Source organism: Vicia villosa, linkage group LG3 (assembly GCF_029867415.1).
Source record: "Vicia villosa cultivar HV-30 ecotype Madison, WI linkage group LG3, Vvil1.0, whole genome shotgun sequence".
In the NCBI taxonomy this organism is placed as follows: Eukaryota; Viridiplantae; Streptophyta; class Magnoliopsida; order Fabales; family Fabaceae; genus Vicia; species Vicia villosa.
This window is the reverse complement of record NC_081182.1, coordinates 49,932,218-49,954,762: the sequence shown is the minus strand read 5'-3', so window position 1 is coordinate 49,954,762 and position 22,545 is coordinate 49,932,218. Positions and strand designations below refer to the sequence as shown.

At 34.6% G+C, this 22,545-nt stretch overlaps 2 protein-coding genes and 1 pseudogene across 2 annotated transcripts; 2 read left to right on the top strand and 1 right to left on the bottom strand.

The window, feature by feature from the left end:
• Positions 1–7,245: 7,245 nt before the first annotated feature.
• Positions 7,246–10,479, top strand: LOC131655684 (putative wall-associated receptor kinase-like 16). The gene is made up of 3 exons (XM_058925516.1): positions 7,246–8,146; positions 8,378–8,548; positions 8,883–10,479. The coding sequence occupies exons 1-3, from the start codon at positions 7,246–7,248 to the stop codon at positions 10,085–10,087; spliced, it is 2,277 nt and encodes a 758-aa protein (XP_058781499.1). The 3' UTR covers positions 10,088–10,479.
• A 1,675-nt stretch (positions 10,480–12,154) lies between these two features.
• LOC131661364 (wall-associated receptor kinase 3-like) lies at positions 12,155–15,652 on the top strand (annotated as a pseudogene).
• A 1,789-nt stretch (positions 15,653–17,441) lies between these two features.
• On the bottom strand, positions 17,442–21,699 carry LOC131661363 (probable methyltransferase PMT24). Its single transcript, XM_058930894.1, has 9 exons — positions 21,513–21,699; positions 20,076–21,073; positions 19,841–19,990; positions 19,343–19,613; positions 19,155–19,265; positions 18,640–18,814; positions 18,214–18,483; positions 17,922–18,122; positions 17,442–17,840 (listed from the first exon to the last, which is right to left on the bottom strand). Exons 2-9 carry the CDS (start codon positions 21,036–21,038, stop codon positions 17,612–17,614), a joined length of 2,370 nt encoding a protein of 789 aa, XP_058786877.1. The 5' UTR covers positions 21,039–21,073; positions 21,513–21,699; the 3' UTR covers positions 17,442–17,611.
• Between the last annotated feature and the right edge of the window lie 846 nt (positions 21,700–22,545).

Sequence of the window (22,545 nt, the reverse complement as noted above, 5' to 3'; positions counted from 1 at the left end):
TATAGTATTGCAATAGAGACCGGTTTATTCAACCGACTTATCCGGCTTAATCCGATTTAGTCATGCAGTTCGACCAGTGACACAATGGTTCAATCAATGAACCAGTAATTTTAGAAATCTTATTATATGAGAGTTTTATTCTAGATAACCGACTAATCACTCTCAAATTTGTATCACCTATCGTAGATACAATTATATAATTTTTTTATTTTAAATATAACATAATCAATCCTAATTTGCATGATTATAACTCATCTATTGTGAGTACATTTATACAAATTTTGTTTAATAAAATATACCATTGACAAACAACTTAAATTAAGAACTTGTGGGCTGTAGAAAAGAATATTAATTATTTTCTACAAAATATTTTAAAAAAATATTAATTAATAATTTATATACAAGATGACGTGGATAATAAAAAATCAAGCCATATCATTCAAAAAATGCCATGTATATATTTATATTACACCTCAGCAAGTTTTTAATTAAAATTGAGTAATTAAAATTGAGGATGAGGGACCAAAATTGTTTAAAATTAAAATAGGGGGACTGATTTCGTGAGTTGATCATACTAGCAGGACTAAAACTGTAATTTAGCCTATTATTTATTTAATATAAAATTATTTTATAGACTTATATTTAGGGTAGTATAGTCTTATATTATTGATGGAAATTTAAGACTACTCGTGTCATATCCTCAATATTAATTTAATTAAAGTCTCATACTTTTCCGCTTCGTATAACATAATATGTTTCTCAAATGTGTGTAGTTATATTTGTAGCATTTGAGTTTTGACTGAGTGATTAAGATGGTGTATATAATCCTATATTTAAAATTATAGGGATTTGATGTCACTCAAATTATGGTAAACCTTTTATATGACCATCATATTGTTTCATGTGAAATTATATCTTTAATGATATATTCTGTTTATGTGCAAAATATGTCGTTGAGTTTGTTAAACTCTAATGATGATATATTATACAACCACTTCTCTGTGTAGTTTTGCACTAAAAATAAAATTAGTATCTCATTGTATAATCAGAGTATTAATTTAATACTAGCGGACTCTAATAAATCTTTATCATGTTGGATAAGTGGGAGTGCATGTGTACACAATCATATAATTTGAAAAAATTTAGATTATTATTTTTAGATTGTCATATATTCTTGCGTGCACTATAAAATATGACATATTCTAAAAAGACTTTAAAATGTATAATAACTCTATGAAGTCTTATTCTATTATACTGATATATATATATATATATATATATATATATATATATATATATATATATATATATATATATATATATATATATATATATATATATATATATATATATATATATATATATTATATATATATATATATATTATATATATATATTATTCTCTTAATCTCAGGAAACATCAAAACTTGATGTTTGAGTCGATATTGAAAAGACACAATAATTCTTTAGCATGCAATAATATTGTGTTATTCTATCTTCAATAGTCCACATTCGTCATGTCATAATATTAAAGTACAAGTAAATATCAATACTCCTATCGAGTATGATATTGTGTTATGAAGTTAATTAAGATTAAATGTAATTACTTTCGTAATAGGATAATGCCTATATGTAATTACTATTCTTAGACCTATGTGGTTATTCTATGATCTTTAATTTAAAATTCATTAGTATAGTCACTATCCAAATACTTATACACATAAGTAAGTCTTATGATATTTTGGGTTAGTAACATATTTTTCTTATATGAAATATGTTTGCACATTGTTTAATAACATATATGTTTGCACATTGGTCTAAATTATAGGGATTTGGGCCATTGTTTAATAACATATTTTTCTTATATGAAATATGTTTCTCTAAATTCATCATTTTAATATAAAATGTATTTCTTTGGCTTGTATGATATGTTTTCCCTATTGGGTTCATTACTGCAATGTTAAAGTTTACTTTTATTTTGTGAATAAGTGCTTTGATCATAATTAAAATTCTAGTATTAAAATTTATATAATTTTAATAGTTGATTATTGTCATCCAAGTGGGAGCATGTTGTATTAATTATTTAATTAATCAATTATGGATTAAAAATAATCAATTATTAAAAATTATTATTAATATAAAGTATGGTCTATTGTTATTAAGTATTTTTTGATGAATCATCTAATTGGGCTATTGTCTCTGAATGGACCGTTATGGGTCGGACCATTTAGTTAAGCCCAATGAGAGGTCCCTGCCCTCAGCCGTTTAGTTATTTAAGCGTTGTCCCATTAGACGATTAACATACAGTGAAAATCCTAAACGACAATGAGGGTAGTAATCCTATCATACTTTCTCCCTTCAACGATAATTTCTTCAATCAGATAAGGTACACCGTTCCTATCATTGTTGATTATTATATAATATAACAATATGCTATAATTTGTATCTATACAATTTAATTAAATCCATCATTGCAAACAACATACCATGCTTCTAATCTCCACTTGTAGCCACAATTTTTCGGCCATAAACCCTACAACAAAATATACATCACCATTTAAACTGCTTGAAACCATAATACACCCCTACTTCAAAACCTCCCACATAAACTAACAACACTGTTCCGACACACCAACCAAAATTAAGACTTCTGATCGCCTAAACAACGTACACCACCTTCCATAAACCCCTTCTATGCATCATTAAACAACCATAAGCACTTCTCCACTCACGATTTCTACCTCCTATAACTCTGATCTGTTCCAACCTTCCACTTTCATTCAAAACAATAACAACCTAAGCAACATCATACCAGGAGTAGCAACAATATTCACTTTGGTAAACAATTTGGTTCACTTTGTTTTATGTTGCGTTGTGTTTTATTGTGTCGGATGCATGCATTTTTGTGTTGATTTTACCGGGCTGTTTTGACTTATTTTTCGATGTTGTAATGCTTCCATATTAATGTTGTATATATTTGTATCGTGATGTTGTTGTACATACTTTTGACTGTGTTACGACTTTGAGAGTATGAACCAAGTTTTGCTCGTGAATACATATTGAGCGCATATAGTGTCGATTGTGTGGGACTATTTTCGATTTTCTATTATTGTTGACGCGTTATCGGTACGTAGTATACTATGATTCTGGATTTATACTATATTACGCGTCTTGCATACTTGTTGATTCGATTGCAATGATCACCTTTTTGTGTGTTAGTAACATGCTGGATTTCCTTGTATTTACGTGCGGCATTTCGTTTTGTTTCGTTACGTCTCATTCAATTTAAATTTTCATTATAGAAGCCTCGCATCGCATTTCTTTGTCGTTACTTTTACGTTGTTGGCACGTTACAATTTGTTATCATTTCATTGTTCATTACACTTATGTTTCATGTTCTTATTCGATTGCTATGACCACATCTTGCATTAGCAATTCGGGGTTTAATTTGTGTTGATGCAACTTTTCATTTCAATTTCGTCACGTGTAGACGTGTAGTTAGATTTAAATATTGATAGACAGTTTGGAAATTGTTCCTTTGCGTTACGTGATTTTAATTCGCGTCCTCGCATCGTTTGGATTCGATTTGTGTCCTTAGGCGACAATTGACGTGCGACACCATCCCTTAAATTTTCATGTGTACATTACAAATTTATTTTGTTTCATCATCCCCCATGTAACAAAATGTATCCCTTCCCCTTGTTTGTACGTTATTTCATTTTGATTCTCGTTTTAACTTAATTTAGTTTAGCATAATCGAATAATGCTACAACTAAAATCAATCTTTTTCCCAAAATATAAAAACGTTTGATCAACATCAAGCCATGTTAAAAAAACAAACAAACGCATGCCTTTCTAGCTTAAAAACCTTGATCAACATCAATGGCGTTTTCCAAAACCAATAAATCGATCGTTTTCGCATCCACTCACTTCATGAATAAAATCGATCCTTGCATCACCATTTAAAAACCTTTACAATACCATTTTACACTCAAATCATCTTCAATTCATAAATCAATCAAACATTTGGTCACCACCAAGTTCTTTTCAAATTCATTTCATACTCAAGCCAATTTTCAATTTAACGCAAATAAATACTTGATCAACACTAAGTTCTTTTAGAATATATTTTCTCAAATAAAATTGGAGGAAAATGGCGAATGGATACACTTCCATCTTGTCCCCGAGTAAATGGATGCAAGGTGTATACTTTTTTGTTCAAATACTCGTCTCCACGTAAAATCAATTCAACTCATCAAATTATCTTTTTCGTCCAAGAAGGATTCCTTTCTAACAACTTTTTCGCCCAAGCGCGAATCTTTCATCAACAAACATTTCATCGCTCAACTGCAAGCCATTCTTAACCATTGAGCCTTCTTTCTACTAAGTGCGACTAAACTCTTTTTCGCAATTAAAATCAATGAACACATTCATGATTTTCTACCCTGAACTACAAAGATCTGATTTTCCCATTGCACCTGAGGATACGTAGGCACAAGATTCTGAAATTTTAGTGAGCAAAATAATAAAAAACCTTAAAAAAACATTTCCTTCTTTCTTTCGCATAATAAGTAGAAGATTGCAAGTAAACATCACGCTAACATTCGTTCACAAGACTAACTAAATAGGTCCCGTTGAGTATAACGGGTGTGAGGGGTGTTAATACTTTCCCCTTGCATAACCGACTCCCGAACCCTAATTTGGTAGCGATGACCATGTCGTCATTCTTTGAGGGTTTTATTGATATTTCTCTTTCCTTTTGGAATAAATAAAGTTTGGTGGCGACTCTATTGTATTTCGAGCATGTGATACGCTCGGATATTTTTTGCGTTGCGACACCCACTATATTTGTATCCATCCATTGATACTCCAACACATCCGAATGATCTCGAAGATCCATGTGGACTTTCACATCAGCATCGTTGGGCTCACAATCATATATCTTCACGTGAAGCTGAATGTAATCCTTAGCATGTTCTCTACTTTGCAAATTGGCTTGTATTTTCTCTTATGTTAAGACACATAGGGGCATAGGGACCTCAGTGATTGATGCCAAGAAAAGGGAAATGAGTATCAGGGGATACCTCTATTATAGAGGCAGATGGAGTTTCAACTTTAGAATCGCTCACTAAGTCAACCGTATTATCATTCATCCTGAATAGAAAAACAAGAAATGCTAAAGATAAAAGCTTGTTGATATCTGGTTATGTGAAATTGATGAAGCAAAAGAAGAGGAAGAAATGAAAAATATTTGAGCAAAACACTAAAGATCGCTTCTAGTAGTGCTCTTGGAGAAGAAGAAGAAATGAAGACGCATTATAAAAAAGTGATTGTAAGTTTAAATGTCAAGGGTTACAAAAAGTTTCAAATACTCAATTCACCCCATTCATAAGCAGCGACAACTGAAGGGTCTAGACCAACTAGAGAATGAAGTCATAAGATCAACGATTAGATTTCTCCTCGTGGATACACGCTAACTCGAGTGCACTCAAGTGCACTATAAACTGTGTCTTACCCGGGCTTGTTACGTCACTGCACGTGCCAGAAAAAGGTTATGAAGTGTTTCAATGATGAGACAACATTTAATGCATTTGATCTTCACTGATTTTTAAGCTGATTCCAAATGTTTTAGTTTCCTTTCACCTCTAACCACGTCTTAGAGGCCAGTTAACATCACTTAAGGCTTCCTCGACACCTTCAATGTCTGACAAAGTTTTGGGGGCAACTGTTATGGACTTCCCAAAGGTCTAAATGGCTAATGCTCAATCCATCTCAAATCATCTCCACTTGCCTCAAGGTATAAAATCAGTTCACAAGCAAAGAGCAATGTACAATCTCTGATCTCCACTTTTCACTACACTCATCTTGAATCTTAAATTGACTTGGGCGTTAAAATTTTAATCATGCAGGTCCACCTCGCACCACTGTAGAGGAGATTGAAGCCATTGTTCAAGATCATCACTTTTCCAACTGCATCTACTTCTGATTCTCGAACGGAACAGTAACAATTACCTCAAACAAAATATTTTCTTAAATTTTAAAATTAAAAGAGATGTGTGAATTTTTAAAATAAATCATTCTACCACTGATCTTAAAATAGGATGGAGTATTTAATAGATGCTCCTCCTCATGTGAATGCTCCTAATATGACATAATGTGACCTATATACCTATTGGAGAAGATTCAAAAAAGTGGTTTCTGATTAGATCGGGTGGTTATTCTTGTTCTCATCCCGAATAGGAAATGACTCCATTTTGCATTTGGCCTGATAATGTCTTGTGCAGCCGACCGATGGCTAGGTCGCTTTTTCCTCTTTGGTGGATTTAGCTGGTGCCCAGTCTGTCGCTGTTGGAGTTGGTGTTGGAATATGACTGGTGTTGGTGCTTCTCAGATTTCTTTATTAATTTGTTGAGTTTTTGTCTTCGGCCTTTTGTTGAGTTTTTGTCTTCGGCCTTGTGGTTTGGTTAGACGTATGTTTCTGTTTTTTGTTTTTTTTTTTTTTTGTTTTCTCTTTTGATTAGTATTATTATAATATTAAACATACTCCTGATACTACATCTAACCAATTGTACTAGTATTTTGTTTGTTAATATAGTATAATCTGTCATTCAAATAGTTTATAGAGGTCACTGAAGAGAGACAGAAGTAGTGTAAATTCAAAGCCATCAAATATCGTTTTACAATACCTTATAGCTATGCGACATTTTATCACTTTTTCTATTCACAATGGAGTAGCTATTAAAAGGAGAACAAAAATCATGATTTACATGTACAAATCATAATTCACTATTCTTAATGGCACATGGATTAATTAACTGGTTTAAAACTACCCAATTAAAACTGCATGTTGGAAATTTAAGCGTGAATAGTAAAATGTCCTGCATTAGATGGAGTCGGAGATGATATATACAAAAATTCAGAGTCATATATATTCCAAATTATGGAAAAATATGGACCACTTTGCATATATGCAGTTAATCACAATAATCGTACGTCTAATAGCATGGGTCACCTTGCATATACAAATATATTTTTTTCATTATAACTAATGATTAATATTAGACAAAACCATGTTTAATTTGATCATTCCATTCCTTACAAGAAGAATCAGCCATTTTAACTTTTCGCTTTTTAAATAGCACTAAATTCAATTAGAAGAAATAAATACTAATTAAACAAAATCCAAGAATTTGTATATATAATATATGTATAACTAATGAACCAGAAAAAATAGCAAGTTAAGCCATGGCTGTGCAGTACTCAAAACAGCTGCTGCTGCTGCTGGTTGTTGCTGTCTTTCATACAAAAGCAGCAAATCAACCGATGTCACTTCCAAACTGTCCAACAATGTGTGGCTCGGTCACCATTCCTTTTCCATTTGGAACCACCAAGGATTGTTCCCTAGACAACACATTTCTCATCAACTGCAACAAAACATTTTCAACTACATCAAATTCAACAGCACTTGTACCTTTCTTGCCAAACACTAAACAAAGGGTCCTAAATATCTCACTTGATGGTGAACTGCGCGTTGCATGGCCAGTAGCCAGCGATTGCTACACTAAAAACAGTACACTCGTGGACCAAACAATTCAGGATATCAAAATGACTTATTTTCCTGTCTCGCCAACTCGAAACAAGTTGATAGCGGTTGGCTGTGACGCATTTGGAGTATTCTTTGCATTGGATTCTGGTGGAGAACATTACACCAGTGGATGTGTGGCTTTGTGTGACAGGCTTCATGATATTGGCGCCAATGAATCTTGTTCTGGCACTGGCTGTTGCGAGGTTTCAATACCCCACGGTCATGTGTTTAAGGATGTAGTCTATGCAACTCAAAGCATATTCCACAATCCGTCGTTAGTGCATAACTTCAATCCATGTGGTTATACGTTTTTGGTTGAAAATGGAGGATACAAGTTTGCAAACAAAGACCTCCTCAGGTTGGAGAAGAAAGAGTTTCCAGTGGTGTTGGATTGGGCAATAGGGAACCAAACGTGCCAGCAAGCTCAGAAGGATCTTTCAAGTTATGCATGTAAGGCTGACAAAAGTACATGTCACCATGCACAAACCTACAAATCCGGTTACCTTTGCAAATGCCTTAATGGATACCGGGGAAATCCTTACCTCAATCATGGTTGCCTAGGTATTATTCTCAAGTGACATATTATACTGACTTACCATCTGGTTGCTATCCTCCGTCTCGAATTACTTACACTTAAATTTGGTCTTTGTATTGTTTGGAATAAATTTCAGTTTTTCTGGCTAAATTGGATTTTTTATTTTATTTATAGTTTTACATAGGAAGAACTATTGTTCTTTGTAAACTCCACTGCCTTGTGAAAACAGAAATTGAAACTGACAAATTGTTCTTTAGATGTTAATGAATGCATGGAATCCAATGATTGTGTTAAGGGAGCAAGATGCAAAAATCTTCATGGAAGCTATCAGTGTAAATGCCCAGCAGGATATGAGGGAGACGGGAAAAATAATGGAACAAGATGCAGTCTCAAATCAAGAAAAGAGCTCATGTTGATCATTGCATTGAGTGAGTACATTCTATTCTGGAATCATTCATAACAAGATAATGTCGACCATCTTTACGTTCACAATGAAAATTATTGAAACTTGAAATATATTTCATTTGCAATCAGCAATTTTAATCCATGTTATAAATTGTTGCTCTGAACTCAAACTCGTTTGCCAAGAAATTGAGTCCTTCAAGACCAGAACAGTGACATTTTGTAAGATTTTGACTAATGTTTTTGACAAAATGAAGTTGATTTGAAACATCAACAAGTTAGGCAAAGAGAGATTACTGCATCACGGTTCCAAATCAATGAGTAAGAGAAAATGTTTATCTTTTCATTTGTTTATGTCAGGTATCAGTGTAAGCATTGTAGGACTACTAATGGGAAGCATTTATGCACATTGGGCATTGAAGAAAATAAAGCTCATTAAACTTAAAGAGCAGTTTTTTCAACAAAACGGTGGCTTACTCTTACAACAACAGCTAATGAAGCATGGAGGATCAGTAGAAGCAACTAAAGTCTTCACTGCTGAGGAGCTAAATAAAGCAACCAACAACTTCGATGAAGAAAATATCATAGGCCAAGGTGGTCAGGGAACAGTTTACAAAGGAGTTTTACAGGATAACATAACCGTAGCAATAAAGAAGTCCAAAATCAATGACCCAAGCCAGGTTGAACCGTTCGTCAATGAAGTGATCCTGCTTTCTCAAATCAACCATAGAAATGTGGTAAAACTCTTGGGCTGTTGTTTAGAGACAGAAGTCCCCTTGCTTGTTTATGAATTTGTTTCCAACGGTACTGTTTACGAGCATCTTCATGATCTAAGTCAATCCTTAAAGCTTACATGGAAAACAAGACTAAGAATAGCAAAAGAAACTGCTGGTGTCCTGGCATACTTGCATTCGGCGGCTTCTACACCAATCATACATAGAGATGTGAAATCTACAAATATACTCCTAGATGAGAATCTCACTGCAAAGGTTTCCGACTTTGGAGCTTCGAGGATAGTTCCTCTTGATAAAACTCAGATAACAACTCTAGTGCAAGGGACAATGGGGTACCTTGACCCAGAATACTTCCAAACAAGCCAGTTAACAGAGAAGAGTGATGTCTATAGCTTTGGGGTTGTCTTAGCAGAGCTGCTGACAGGAAAGAAAGCATTGTGTTTTGGCAGGCCAGAGGTAGGTAGAAACCTTGCACTGTACTTTGTTTCTTCAATGAAAGAAGGTCTGTTATTTCATATTCTGGACAAAAATATTGATGAGGCAGATGTTGAGCATCTTAAGGAAGTTGCCCTAATTGCAGAGAGGTGTTTAAGGGTGAAGAGCGAGGAAAGACCGACCATGAAAGAAGTGGCAATGGGACTAGAAGGAATATTGGTTATTGAAGAGCAGTGTTGTGGAAGTGACTATTTGCCTTCGGAAGAGACTGGAAACATGCTCAATGCAGGATCATCTGTCATCAATGTTGAAGATAATGTGGGCGGAAGTGGCATTAATTCTTCGGACTCGTATAGCATTAACCAGATTTCGATGTCAGTGATCGGTGGAAGATAATAAGTTTATTAGTTGATAGGCTAAATTTTTAAGTGACCATTGTGAAGGATATCATCTTCTAAGCTAAATTAGGACTTATAAACTATTGCTATAATAAAAGATAAAATAAAGTCAAACTATTTTCATAAGCTATCTTAAAGAGTTTAAGGAAATAAACTGAAAACAATAGACATGTGTCATAAATGGTTTTCATAAGTTCTTCCATATAGTTTCAAAAGTATATGTATGAGTTCAAATAAGTCAAAACAAACTGGTCCTAAGTGGTATTCTAGTGTTAGTCTAAATGGCTTTCATTTGTAAGGGAGTGCCAAAAGATATTATCTTTTAAGCTAAAATGGGAATTGGGATGATGCTGTTACAAGTGTTGATCCAGTAAGGGTGTTACAATATCAAGTGATGGACTTATGAGATTCTCCTAATCAAGCTTTCCTTACTATGCAAGTTATGCAAGTTGTTGATATGTCTGGTTTTGTTATTTGCAAGAGTTATAATGTAATAGTGACTTTGTTTCTCTTGAGTATTACATCAAATTCATTTACAGTAGTGTGATATATCAATATTAATTTATATTTATATCATGCATATCAAAAAGATCCAAGACGTTTTTCGAACTCAGGTTGGTCCAAGTCCAACCCGACCCAGAAAATGGGCTCTATCGGGTCAAGCCCTAATCCTACAACATCGCTGAATTTGACAGAAAAAAAAAATGGAGAACGACCGTCACGATAGGCCACCAGAACGATGGAAGGGAGTTCGAAGCTTACACAGTGAAGAGGTGGCAGAAATGAGAGCTAAAGGCCTATGTTTTAAGTGCGGTGGGAAGTTTCATTTGACCCTACACAAATGCCCTGAACGAGCCATACGTGTGCTACTTTTGGGTGATGGAGAGGTGTTGAACGAGGAAGGGGAGATTGTTACCTTGGAGGCGGAAGAATTTGAGGAGGAGGAGGAGGAAGAAATCGAAGCAGAATGAAAGGTGATTGGAGTCCTAGAAAGCATGGGTGAGTTTCGCATTATGAAGATAAGAGGGAAGTTAGCCAACGTGGAGGTGATGGTGTTGATTGACAGTGGAGCTAGTCATAGCTTCATCTCCCCTGAAATTACAATGGCGTTGGGTCTTAAAGTCTGTCCATCAAAGGCAAAATATATCAAACTCGGAGTGGCAGTGGATCCAGAAAAGATAAGATATAAGATGTATTGTGGAATGGCCAAAACCTAGGAATGTGAAAGGAGTTCGCAGATTCTTAGGTCTCACTGGTACTACTGGAAATTTGTAAAAAAATATGGTAAAATCGCCAAGTCTCTAACTGAATTGACAAAGAAAGACAATTTCTCATGGGGACAATAAGCTTCAGATGCCTTTAATCAATTGAAACAGATCATGACTACTTCTCCGCTGTTGGCTTTACCTAATTTTTCTTTGGCATTTGAAGTAGAGTGTGATGCTGCAGGAAGAGGAATTGGAGCTGTCCTTATGCAAAATAGACAGCCAATAGCTTTCTTTAGCAATAACCTGTCCTAATCTGTCTATGAAAAAAGAATTGATGGCCTTAGTCCTTACAATCCAATATTGGAGCCATTACTTATTAGGTAAACTGTTTATGGTTTACACCGACCATAAGAGTTTGAAACATTTTTTGCAACAGAGAATTTCCTCTCCTGGTCAACAATGCTGGTTGGCCTAACTTCTTGGCTACCAATTTAAAGTGAAATATAAACCAGGGTTGGAAAATAAAGCTGCAGATGCTTTATCGAGATGTTATGATGAAGTGGATTTGGCAACTCTAATATGTTATCCTAATTGGTTGGGCAGTAACAAATTATTACAGGAAGTAAAACAAGATGCAGACATTCAGAGAACGCTAGCAGAATTGAAGCAAGATCCTGAGGCTAAAGCTGGATTTTCTATACAACAGGACATACTATTTTATCATGGTCGCTTGGTTCTACCTCGAACTTCACCTTCTATTCCCTTGTTACTGCAGGAATCCCATGAAACCCCTATGGGAGTGCAGAAGAGAGTTAGAGATTATGTGAGGTCTTGTGACATCTGTCAGAGACAGTATGCAGCAACTACTCCAAGAGGATTGTTACAACCTCTCTCAATTCCTAATGCGGAAGATCTTTCATGAGACTTCATCACGGGACGTCCTAAGTCTAAGGGAGATATTCAACCCAATATTCAACTCAATTTAACACATCATACAAAATCCACGCGAAGGGATAATTTGAAAGAGTAATAGAGAAAATAAAGACAAAAAAAGTATTGTTGAAATAGAAGGTGAAGAAAAAAAATAAAAGTATAAACAATTGTTGTTGAGGAAAATGAAAGAGAAGAAAAATTAGTTGATAAAGGAGAAGACAATATACAAGTGATTTGTTGATTCTATTTGCGCCTTGTTTAAAAAATTCTAGTGAAAGAGACATGGAAGCCATTTTATGCATATCTCAACTACATAGAATTTCTTCCATTGACATGCATATCTGTTTGTATGATGTAATATCGTGTCAAGAGAGTTGGTTTAGTGGTGTTGGTTTAGTGGTGAAGGTCTGAGTCTTGAAAGTCTGTTCCTCTCAAAAATAGATTTTTACTGACTTTAAACGGAACCCTCACTAATAGTTATTGGGATTGATCATCTTGAATTAGTCGGTACATCAAAAAAATTTATAAAAAGATAGTGTCAAAAGAAAAACATATGATGTAATCTGGGCAAGATTTTTATGTAATATGGTCAAATAAAAAAAATCATAAGATTGATATGGCCATATGAACCAGAAAAATCAACAAAACTACATGGATATGAAATCAAAACTTAAATCAACAAAACTACATGGATATGAAATCAAAACTTCTGCTACTGATCGTAATTGTTGCTGTCCTTTCCACAAACACAACAACTCAACCGATGTCTTAACCAAACTGTCCAACAAAGTGTGGCTCCATAACCATTCCCTTCCCCTTTGGAACCACCAAACATTGCTCCCTAGACAACACTTTTCTCATCAACTGCAACAAAGCAACACCTTTCTTACAACACAGTAACCAAACAATCTTAAACATCTCACTCAACGGAGAGCTACGTGTATCATGGCCAGTAGCCAGTGACTGTTACGCCAAAAGAGGCAAACTCATAAACCAAACAATTCACCAACTCAACTTAACCAACCTCCACTTCTCTTCAACTGGAAACATGTTAACCGCCGTAGGTGTGGATGATTTTAATCCTTGTGGTTATGCTTTTGTAGTTGAAGATGGAGCATATAGATTTGTTTCTACGGATATAGTCATGTTAGAGAAGAAAGAGTTACCTGTTGTGTTGAATTGGGCTGTAGGGAAGAAAACCTGTCAAGAAGCTAAGAAAGATGTTTCAGGTTATGCTTGTAAGGCTGAAAACAGTGAGTGTTATAATCCAACTGATCATAGAGATGGTTATCTTTGCAACTGCTCTCTTGGATTTAGAGGAAATCCTTTCCTTCTTCATGGTTGCCAAGGTTACTGTTCAATATTAATTCCTGTTTTTTAATGTTAATTAGTTAAAACATTACCCTTAATTCTGTTATATAATTGTGACATTAGTTACCGTCATCAGGGTGTGAAATAACAGTAACGGTATCAGCACATTCTGATATTGTTTTGTCGCAGCTGTTTCAGACAAGTTTTATATAACTTTGGTTATAGATCTTTATTGCTGAAATGGGTTTGCATGAAATCATGGTCCTATGTGCTTGTCTCATACAAGTACAGGTGTTAAATATGTGACATATTATAGAGTCAAAGACATGGACGTGTCTTATGTTATGTTCATCTAAGAACTTAGGATATTTACATTTATCATCATTTATTATGCTGATTTAGTTAAGGCGGCAACTTCTGTAATTTTTTTTTAATTTATACTATTTTTAGATATTAATGAATGCGAGGATTCAACAACTGTGTTGATGAGGCAACATGTGTTAATCTTCCTGGAAGCTACTTTTGCACATGTCCAAAAGGATATGAAGGAGATGGAAAAAGTGATGGAACAAAATGCAGTCCCAAAACCAAAACTGATCAAATCACCCTCATAATTTCTCTAAGTGAGTATATTGTTATTTTTCTCTTGAAATCACATCACACTCTATATGTTATCAGTTAGATTCCCAATCAGCACATCTCATACATAAGTGATTATGTTCAGGTGTGAGTGCAAGTGTCATAGCAGTACTAATTGGAAGCTTTTATGCATATTGGGCATTGAAGAAAAGAAATCTCAAAAAACTTGAACAACATATCTTTGAACAAAATGGTGGCTTGTTGTTACAGCAACAGATAGCAAAGCATAGAGGTTCAACCGAAACGGCTAAAGTCTTCACTGTAGAAGAGCTAAAGGAGCTACAAACAATTTTGATGAAGAGAAGATCTTAGGCCAAGGTGGTCAACAGTTTACAAAGGAGTTTTACAAGATAACAGAACTGTAGCAATAAAAAGGTCCAAAATCAGTGATCCAAATCAGGTTGAAGAGTTCATCAATGAAGTGATTGTGCTTTCTCAAATCAACCATAGGAATGTGGTGAAGCTCTTAGGTTGTTGTTTAGAGACAGAATTTCCGTTGCTTGTTTACGAATTCATTTCGAACGGTACTATTTTTGAGCATCTTCATGATCAAAACAAATCTTTAGAACTTGGATTTCGAACGAGGTTGAGAATCGCGACAGAAACTGCTGGGGCATTGGCTTACTTGCATTCTGCTGCTTCAACACCAATCATACATAGAGATGTGAAAACTTCGAACATACTTCTCGATCATAATCTCACTGCAAAGGTTTCTGATTTCGGCACTTCTAGGATTGTTCCGCTTGATCAAAGTCAGATAACAACTTTGGTGAAAGGGACACTAGGGTATCTTGATCCGGAATATTTCCAGACTAGCCTTTTAACAGAAAAGAGTGATGTTTATAGCTTTGGAGTGGTGTTAGCAGAGCTTTTGACAGGGAAAAAAGCATTCTCTTTTGATAGGCCAGAGGATGATAGAAGCCTTGGAGTTTACTTTGTTTCGTCGATGAAAGACGGTCGGTTACTTCATATTGTGGATAGATGGATAATAGATGAGGCAAATGTTGAGCAAATAAAGGAAGTTGCTAACATTGCAGAAAGGTGTTTAAGGTTGAAGAGAGAGGATAGACCTACGATGAAAGAAGGGGCGATGGAACTAGAAGGAATGTTAGTTATGGAAGAGCATAGATGGGGAAATTCAAATTTGTCTTTCGAAGAAACTGATAAATTTCTGAAAGCTTCACCATCTGATTTCAATGTTGAAAATGGCGTCGGTGGAAGTGGCATTAAGTCTTCTAACTCATATAGCATAAATCAGATTTCAATGTCGCTCATTGGTGGAAGATGATTAGTTGATACTAATTTGTAAGCCTTGTTGATTACTTTCACTTTGTGGCACAGCAAAGCAATCAAAAAGTAGGAACATTATCGGAGACATAATAAATACTGATGTTTCATGTTATTGCAAGTGCTTTTACAGAGTGTTCTTATTGTACAATGTACATACAGATGCCAAAGATTGATATATCGTACATGTGCGCATACCAAACAGGAAAAAAAAAGGTACATACTCGATACGTACCATAGGCATACCGTACGCGTACTGATACCAGATGCATAACCCGGTACTAGTACTTTGTCTAAAACGGAGTATCAATACTTCACATAGCAGAAATCTCAGAACAAGGAATAATGATAAATGAATTACTATGATTTTGTGAATAACACATCGAACTTGCAAAATAGTATTTGTGCATTCAAGGAAACATGATAAGGATGATTTCTCAGAATTGAAATGTTTCTAAAGGGATTTTACAATTACAAGTAATATTTATTCATGCTAAATTATTGTCATCACTAAACTTATCTTATCCAGTAAAGAGTTATGATACTCATTTGTCTTTACAAATTACAAGGAACTATCTTCAAACACAGATCAATAAATCTACAAGAACGTGATTGAATTATAAGCAGCATGTCAGAAACATCTAAGAGATTCCTTTACAAAATTTGGATGCTTTCTTGAAATCACCACTCTACAATAACTGTATGAGTTTTGATTTACATTACACTTTTCCATCTGACGAAGAAGGTATACTATCTTTTTTCAAGGTTGTGGAAGACGACGAAGACGCAGAGTTTGTGCCTTTGGAAGGAGAAGAAGAAGGAGTCGGTAGTTTCTTAGGAAGCATCTGTTCCCAATAATCCTTAGGAAATCTTGATCCTTCTGATACAACAACAATAGTTAGCAGAATGAAGAACAAAAACCGGTTCCTCGAAAAACATGACATGATGATGATGGTGATGATGATGATGAATTGTGTAAGAGTAGAGATTATTCCTGCTTAAAAAGAAAGAGGTTTAGAGAACTTTTGGAAGCTGACATGTTCAGTAATGTAGGGAGAATGCCAAGTTGTTTGGTTGGAAAAAGAAGTGTAAATGGCAGACAAAGAGGTATTTGATAATTCTAAACTGTGAAGCAATCCTTGTTGTTGCTCTCATTGTGTCATAAACTAATATAGAATCTGAATGTGCATGTGTGAGAAATTTTTGTTGAATAAAATAATAGTAATTTCTCTTTGACTCCTAATTAGTTGAATTTTAATCATGCAAACATGAGGAGAATGGTGATTTTGAGTGGTTAATGAAAAAAGTTGGATGATTAGAATAAGTGTGTTGGAGACTTTATATGCTGTTTTTCCGACAACAGTGTATATAAGTAATAGGTGTCAGTGAAGTGTGTATAATTTATAGCATCTCTTTGTTTAAGGCTTAAAGGCCATGTAGTTATTGAAGGGATATATGCATTTAAAAAGGTTGAAAATTGCATTTAAAAATGAAAGTGGTGTTTTAGGGTGGTTCAATTTTGATTAGTGGCTACTAGGTAGCTTCATAGCTATGCTGTTTGTTTCTTTGCTTCAGGTTTATCAACATCCTGAAAAATCGGAACTTTTCAAGGAACTAACATAAACTTATTTTCCAAGTTACTAAAAAGAATTAGTAATTCTATGATGGTGAAACATAATCAGGTGGCATGTATTTCAATATATAAACACCTCTTGAAAACCGTGCCTTGACTGAAACTTGTCTAAACAAAGGCGTGTCGTATTTCTGTGTTTGACATGTTTCAATGTTAAACACAACACCGATACATATAATTGCGTTAGTTTATGTTTGACATGTTTCAATGTTTAACACGACACTGATACCGTATAATTGCATTAGTTTATTTATTTTTTTAATTATTATTGATGTTGACGTGTCTGTGTCGTGTTTGTGTTTTATAGTATCGAGAAGTGATGTGAGATTTAAGTAGTTAAATGAAAAATAAAACACAGATATATACATTATAATAATAAATAAATATTATATTACAGAGTTGTTGTACAAGAGACATTCTTAAATAAGTAATGCAAGGATAGAAGTAAAGAATAAGAAAATAACCCTTCTGTCAAAACAATGAGTGGAAAGTGAAGGTGAAGCATCATAAATTAAGCAATGGCTGACACTAGAGTTTCAACCTTTGTTGGTCTCCAAAATGTCTTCTGTAGACAAAGTAAACCCTCTCCATTTTTAGCATAACTAAAACGAATATCATAATGTAGAGATTTTGCCATGTTCTCTATCTCCCCAATTGTTTCTTCATTGTCTCTTATTATCAAATATCCTTCTGGTCTCAACATTCTATCAACTTCTGCAATCGCCGCCACTATGTTGCACCTAAATCCGAGAATAATATAAAATCGGCTCAGAAAAATCTAAACGGTAATGATTAAGGATAGTGAACATAACATAACATACCTTTCTTTAAGTGTTGAGAATAAAGAATCGGCATTGAGAAGATCGTAAGATCGAGGATAGGTGCTAAATGACTCGCACCAATCGTGGTAAATACCGATTAATCCACGCTCGTATATTATAGGCAATGTGTCTGGAGAATCAACCGGAACTACATTCATTACCCATACGTTCAATTTCAGCGCTCTGAGTGCCGCGGCAAATCTAAAAACACAACAGAATGCAAACTTAGTAACAATCGACAAGGTTGGTTAGAGACCAAGGAAAATATAGAGAAGTAGAAAGAATAACTTACCCTCCATAAACAGCTTTCATGTCCATGACATTTCTTACTGAAGACCAATTGATGCCCATTCCGTTCAAATATGAATGTGAAATGACGTTCTTCCAATGTTTGTAATCGGCGGTGAATTCCACTGGAGCAGATCTTCCATAAACACCGGTCTGAGTGTTTAACCAGTAAGGTGGTTTCTCTAACCTCAGCGGCCATTGTTCCGGCCAGATTGTTCCGCGCTCTGATGCACCTACTGGCACTTTGTGCATGCAAGCCTGTAATGATACATTCCTGAAGATATGGAAGTTGGAAAATAAAAAATTAGAGCAAGCAACCACGAATAATCTCAATAAATAAAGCAATATCGATATTCATGAGTTTCATTTTCCCGTGTTTGAGAAGGCAATTTATGCTATATTGAACAAGAAAACAAAAAAATAGATGTACCAAGCTGCATTTGGATCATCAGATTCACTACACATTGGTGGCTCATTTTTTGGTCGATTCTCGTAGCATTCGTTGTCGGTTGGTTTTCTATATATTGCCGCTGCCACTCCGTTCAATTTGTCTTTAGCAATAACCACCAGATCCCAGCACATTGACTTCGTGATTGCACGCATGTCTGCAACAAAATGGTTATGTTTAAAAGCAACTCAAGTTCATCTCGAATAAAAAAAAGTATCTCTTAAAAGCCTGTTGGGATTGACTTATTTGAGTCTATCTATTCGCATAAGCCCTTATGGAAACAACATATGATATGATATGATATGATATGACATGTCCACAACTTGTTTTCAGCGTACTTCCATAAGCTCCCTAGGATATCTTATATAAAACAATTTCATTTTATTTTTTGTTATACAAATAGCTTATACATAATCACTTATATGATAAGTCCTTATGTAATTCTTTTATCCAAACAAGCCTTTAGAGTGAAACTAATTTGGATTTAATGGTTTTACCTTTCCAAATCCCAGCATTTTCTGGATCCTTTTGATAAATTGGAGTAGCGGACCATACAAAGTAACCACCAGGTCGCAAGACACGATTCAGCTCTAAGAGTAGCTTGCCACCTGCATTGTACAAACATTAGTGGAAAGATAAACATATTCAAGGAAACGGAAAAATTTAGTCAAGATGTTAGCACCACCTTCTATGTGCCAAGGGACTCTACAACGAGCACAGTGGAGAAGATCAAAGACAGAACCAGGGAATGGTAATCTTTTAGTTCCCATGACGCCTAACGTTGCAGGAATTCCACGTTCCAATGCAAATTGAACTTGTGCCTCGTGGACATCTTTAGGAGCAAATGACATGGTCAGAACATCTTTTTCAAACAGATAGCCACCGAAGCTCGCTACCCCACACCCAACGTCCAATATCACACGACTTCTCTTCCCCCATGCAATATTAGGAAGAGACTGCATTAATAAACAAGCACCCATTTTAGGATGGAAAATGGACATATCAAGCAGGATTGAAACATGCTGATTAAATTTTCTAGATAATTATTTGCAAGTTTGCTTAACTCGTTGCATTAAGTAGTTAACGGTCATAATTTAAAAGCTTATGTATCAAAAAGAAGGATGTGCTATATTGACTTGTCGAAAATAAAGGTTGAAAACACAGAAACCTGCAAAAGGCTTACATTTTGAATGAATTCAATGTAATGAAGAGCGCCATACTTAAATTGAGTTCCCCCGCCAGGAAATGAAAGGTATTCACCAGAAACTTTGATCCAGTTTTGATGACCCTTAGATTCTACAAGCTTTGTGTGAGGGGCATTGTTGTACCATATCTGCAATAGGCACCAAAATATTGAACTTCAATATTTATATTGGGTCAGTTATCGAATTTCAGAATCCAGTTTGTGTGTTACTTACCATTTCCCTGCTTTTGGGCCACCTAATCGGGCTTCTGTAGCCCTCCGGAAGAGAAACTAGACAAGTAGAAACTTCATCGGGACAGTGTCTCTCTCGATGTTCATAGTGACTTATGCTTCGAAGTTTTTTAATTGCTTTCCAATTGTCAAGACAAGGGATGTATTCAGATCCTGATGTTGTATTACAAAGTTTCCAGTCATATTTGCTGCTATCAATAGATATCGAAAACTTTTCTGGTTCCTTGTCACGCTTAGACTCTGCAGCTTGAGTTGACAGAGTTCCATTTTCGGTTCTAGCTTCAACTAAAGTTTCTACTTTACTATCTCCAGTACTTTGGTTTGTCATTGACTGCTGATTTTCATTGACCTTCTCCTCGTTAGACTCTGCAGCTTGAGTTGACCAAGTTCCATTTTCGGTTCTAGCTTCAACTAAACTTTCAACGTTACTATCTCCGGTACTTTGATTTCTCATTGACTGTGTTTCATTGATCTTCTCCTCCTTAGACTCGCCGACAATCTCATCTTGTTGCGTGATCTCACCGAGACTATTTTCTGTCACTAACTTGCTATCATCTAAGCTCTTGTCAGATTTACTTCCATCTAAAGCTTCCGCCGATCCTTTGAGTTGATTATCATCAATTTGACCATTCGTTGTTTCTGTTTCTACAGATTCAGAATGGCTTTCACTCTGAGATTTTGAGGTTTGGCTCTCTCTTGTTGCCGATTCCACTGATATATCACCTAAACTGTCTTCGAATTTCGTAGAACCAGTTTGATTGGCTATATTCTTTACCTCATTAATCGTCTCGGATACCTCCATGACTGGATCCTGATCTGGAGCAATGGACGACATTGCAATCCATAAACCAACTAAACAAAATGCAACAAAAACAGCAACCGGAACTGTCGAACAGTAGTTTGACGAGTTCCTCCCATCGCCTCGGGAACTCTTCCCTAGTGCCATGATTCTTAGTTACTTGTATTTCAAGATAAACTCACCTAGAAAATGGAACAAAGCATTAACAAATCTATTAAAAAGAAAACCATGCAAATCAGTTAAAATCAAACATAGATCAAATCAAACATTGTGTTTCCAACAGTAACAAACAAAAAGGGGTTAGCAAGTAAGAATTGGAAGTTTCAAATGATGATGAAGTAAGACAGAAAAAGAAAGGAATTGACAAGTACTAACTTGATGCTAAGTGTTAACAACCAAAAAAAATCAAACTTGTACGAATCAGTCAAAAAAGGTAAACTTTATTAAGAAAAAATAAACTGAAACTTTCTACAAATAATAATGAAATGGTGTATGATCCAAAGCTGAAGAAAATGTCAATAATTGCAGATACCTAATGAGGAAAAGTGAAACCAAAGGGAAATTGAAAAAGCAAGAAACTCAGAAAGAGGAATGAAGTAAAGAAGCCTAAGCTTTGCTTACCTTCATCTGCAATTTTAGCAAGTAGAGCAAATCTGAGAATGAATGTGATGCTAGCTATGAAGCAGGTGGAGCGGTTTGGGTAAAGCAAGAGTGAGAGTGTATGTGAAAGTGAAACAGTTGTTTGTTGTTGTTGTGGTTGATTGTCATTTGTGACAGCAGTTGTTTGTTGTCTCTAAATTGTTGTTTTTGGGTAATTTACAATAACATTATGATTTATGATACCATGATTGAATGTTTCATATTTTATTTTATTTTAATATTTTTATTGAATATTTTTTATTATATTAATTTTGCTTTATCGATATAGATCCAGCTTTTTTATGAATACTAAAGAATTTTCTTGCTTAACCATGGTCGAATATTTCTTTCATGAGAAAGATATAACTAGCCAAGGCATCTATATAATAATATAAAAATATTTACGTCAAATACATCTCATCCTCTTTCATTCCGGTGTTAATAATGTTTTGGTTGTTGTTTTTTTTTTCAAGTTTTAAATCGGACATTCTAATTTCTAATCATCACGAACTGTTTGCAATTTGAGAAATACTATATAGTAAGTTAAATCCATATTTTTAGGAATAATTAATAAAGAATTAAAAAATTAAAAAATATTTAAAATTTAATTTTGTTAATAATTGTTATTATGAGATGGTTGATTTAATGGAGGAGAGAGACAATTTTATTTTAAATTTTTAATTAATAAAAAAAAGGTCTGGTTAACTAGTGCTCTCAGGGCACTCTTTAAATATATTAAATAAAAAATATATATTCTTTATAAAAGTCAATATTTTAATTTCCAATGTGTTTTCAATGCATTGAATATAGGCACTTTTATAAAAAATTACTACTTTAATCACGTAAAGAGTATCTCAAGGGCGCTGGTCAGCATTTCTCATAAAAAAATATGATTGGTTGTGTGTAAATCTATATATTATGGTTGTATCCATATAAATATTTTCCTTGCAACAATATAAGCAAAAATGTAATACAAAACTAATTTAAAATTAAAAAAAACAAAAAAAAATCAAAA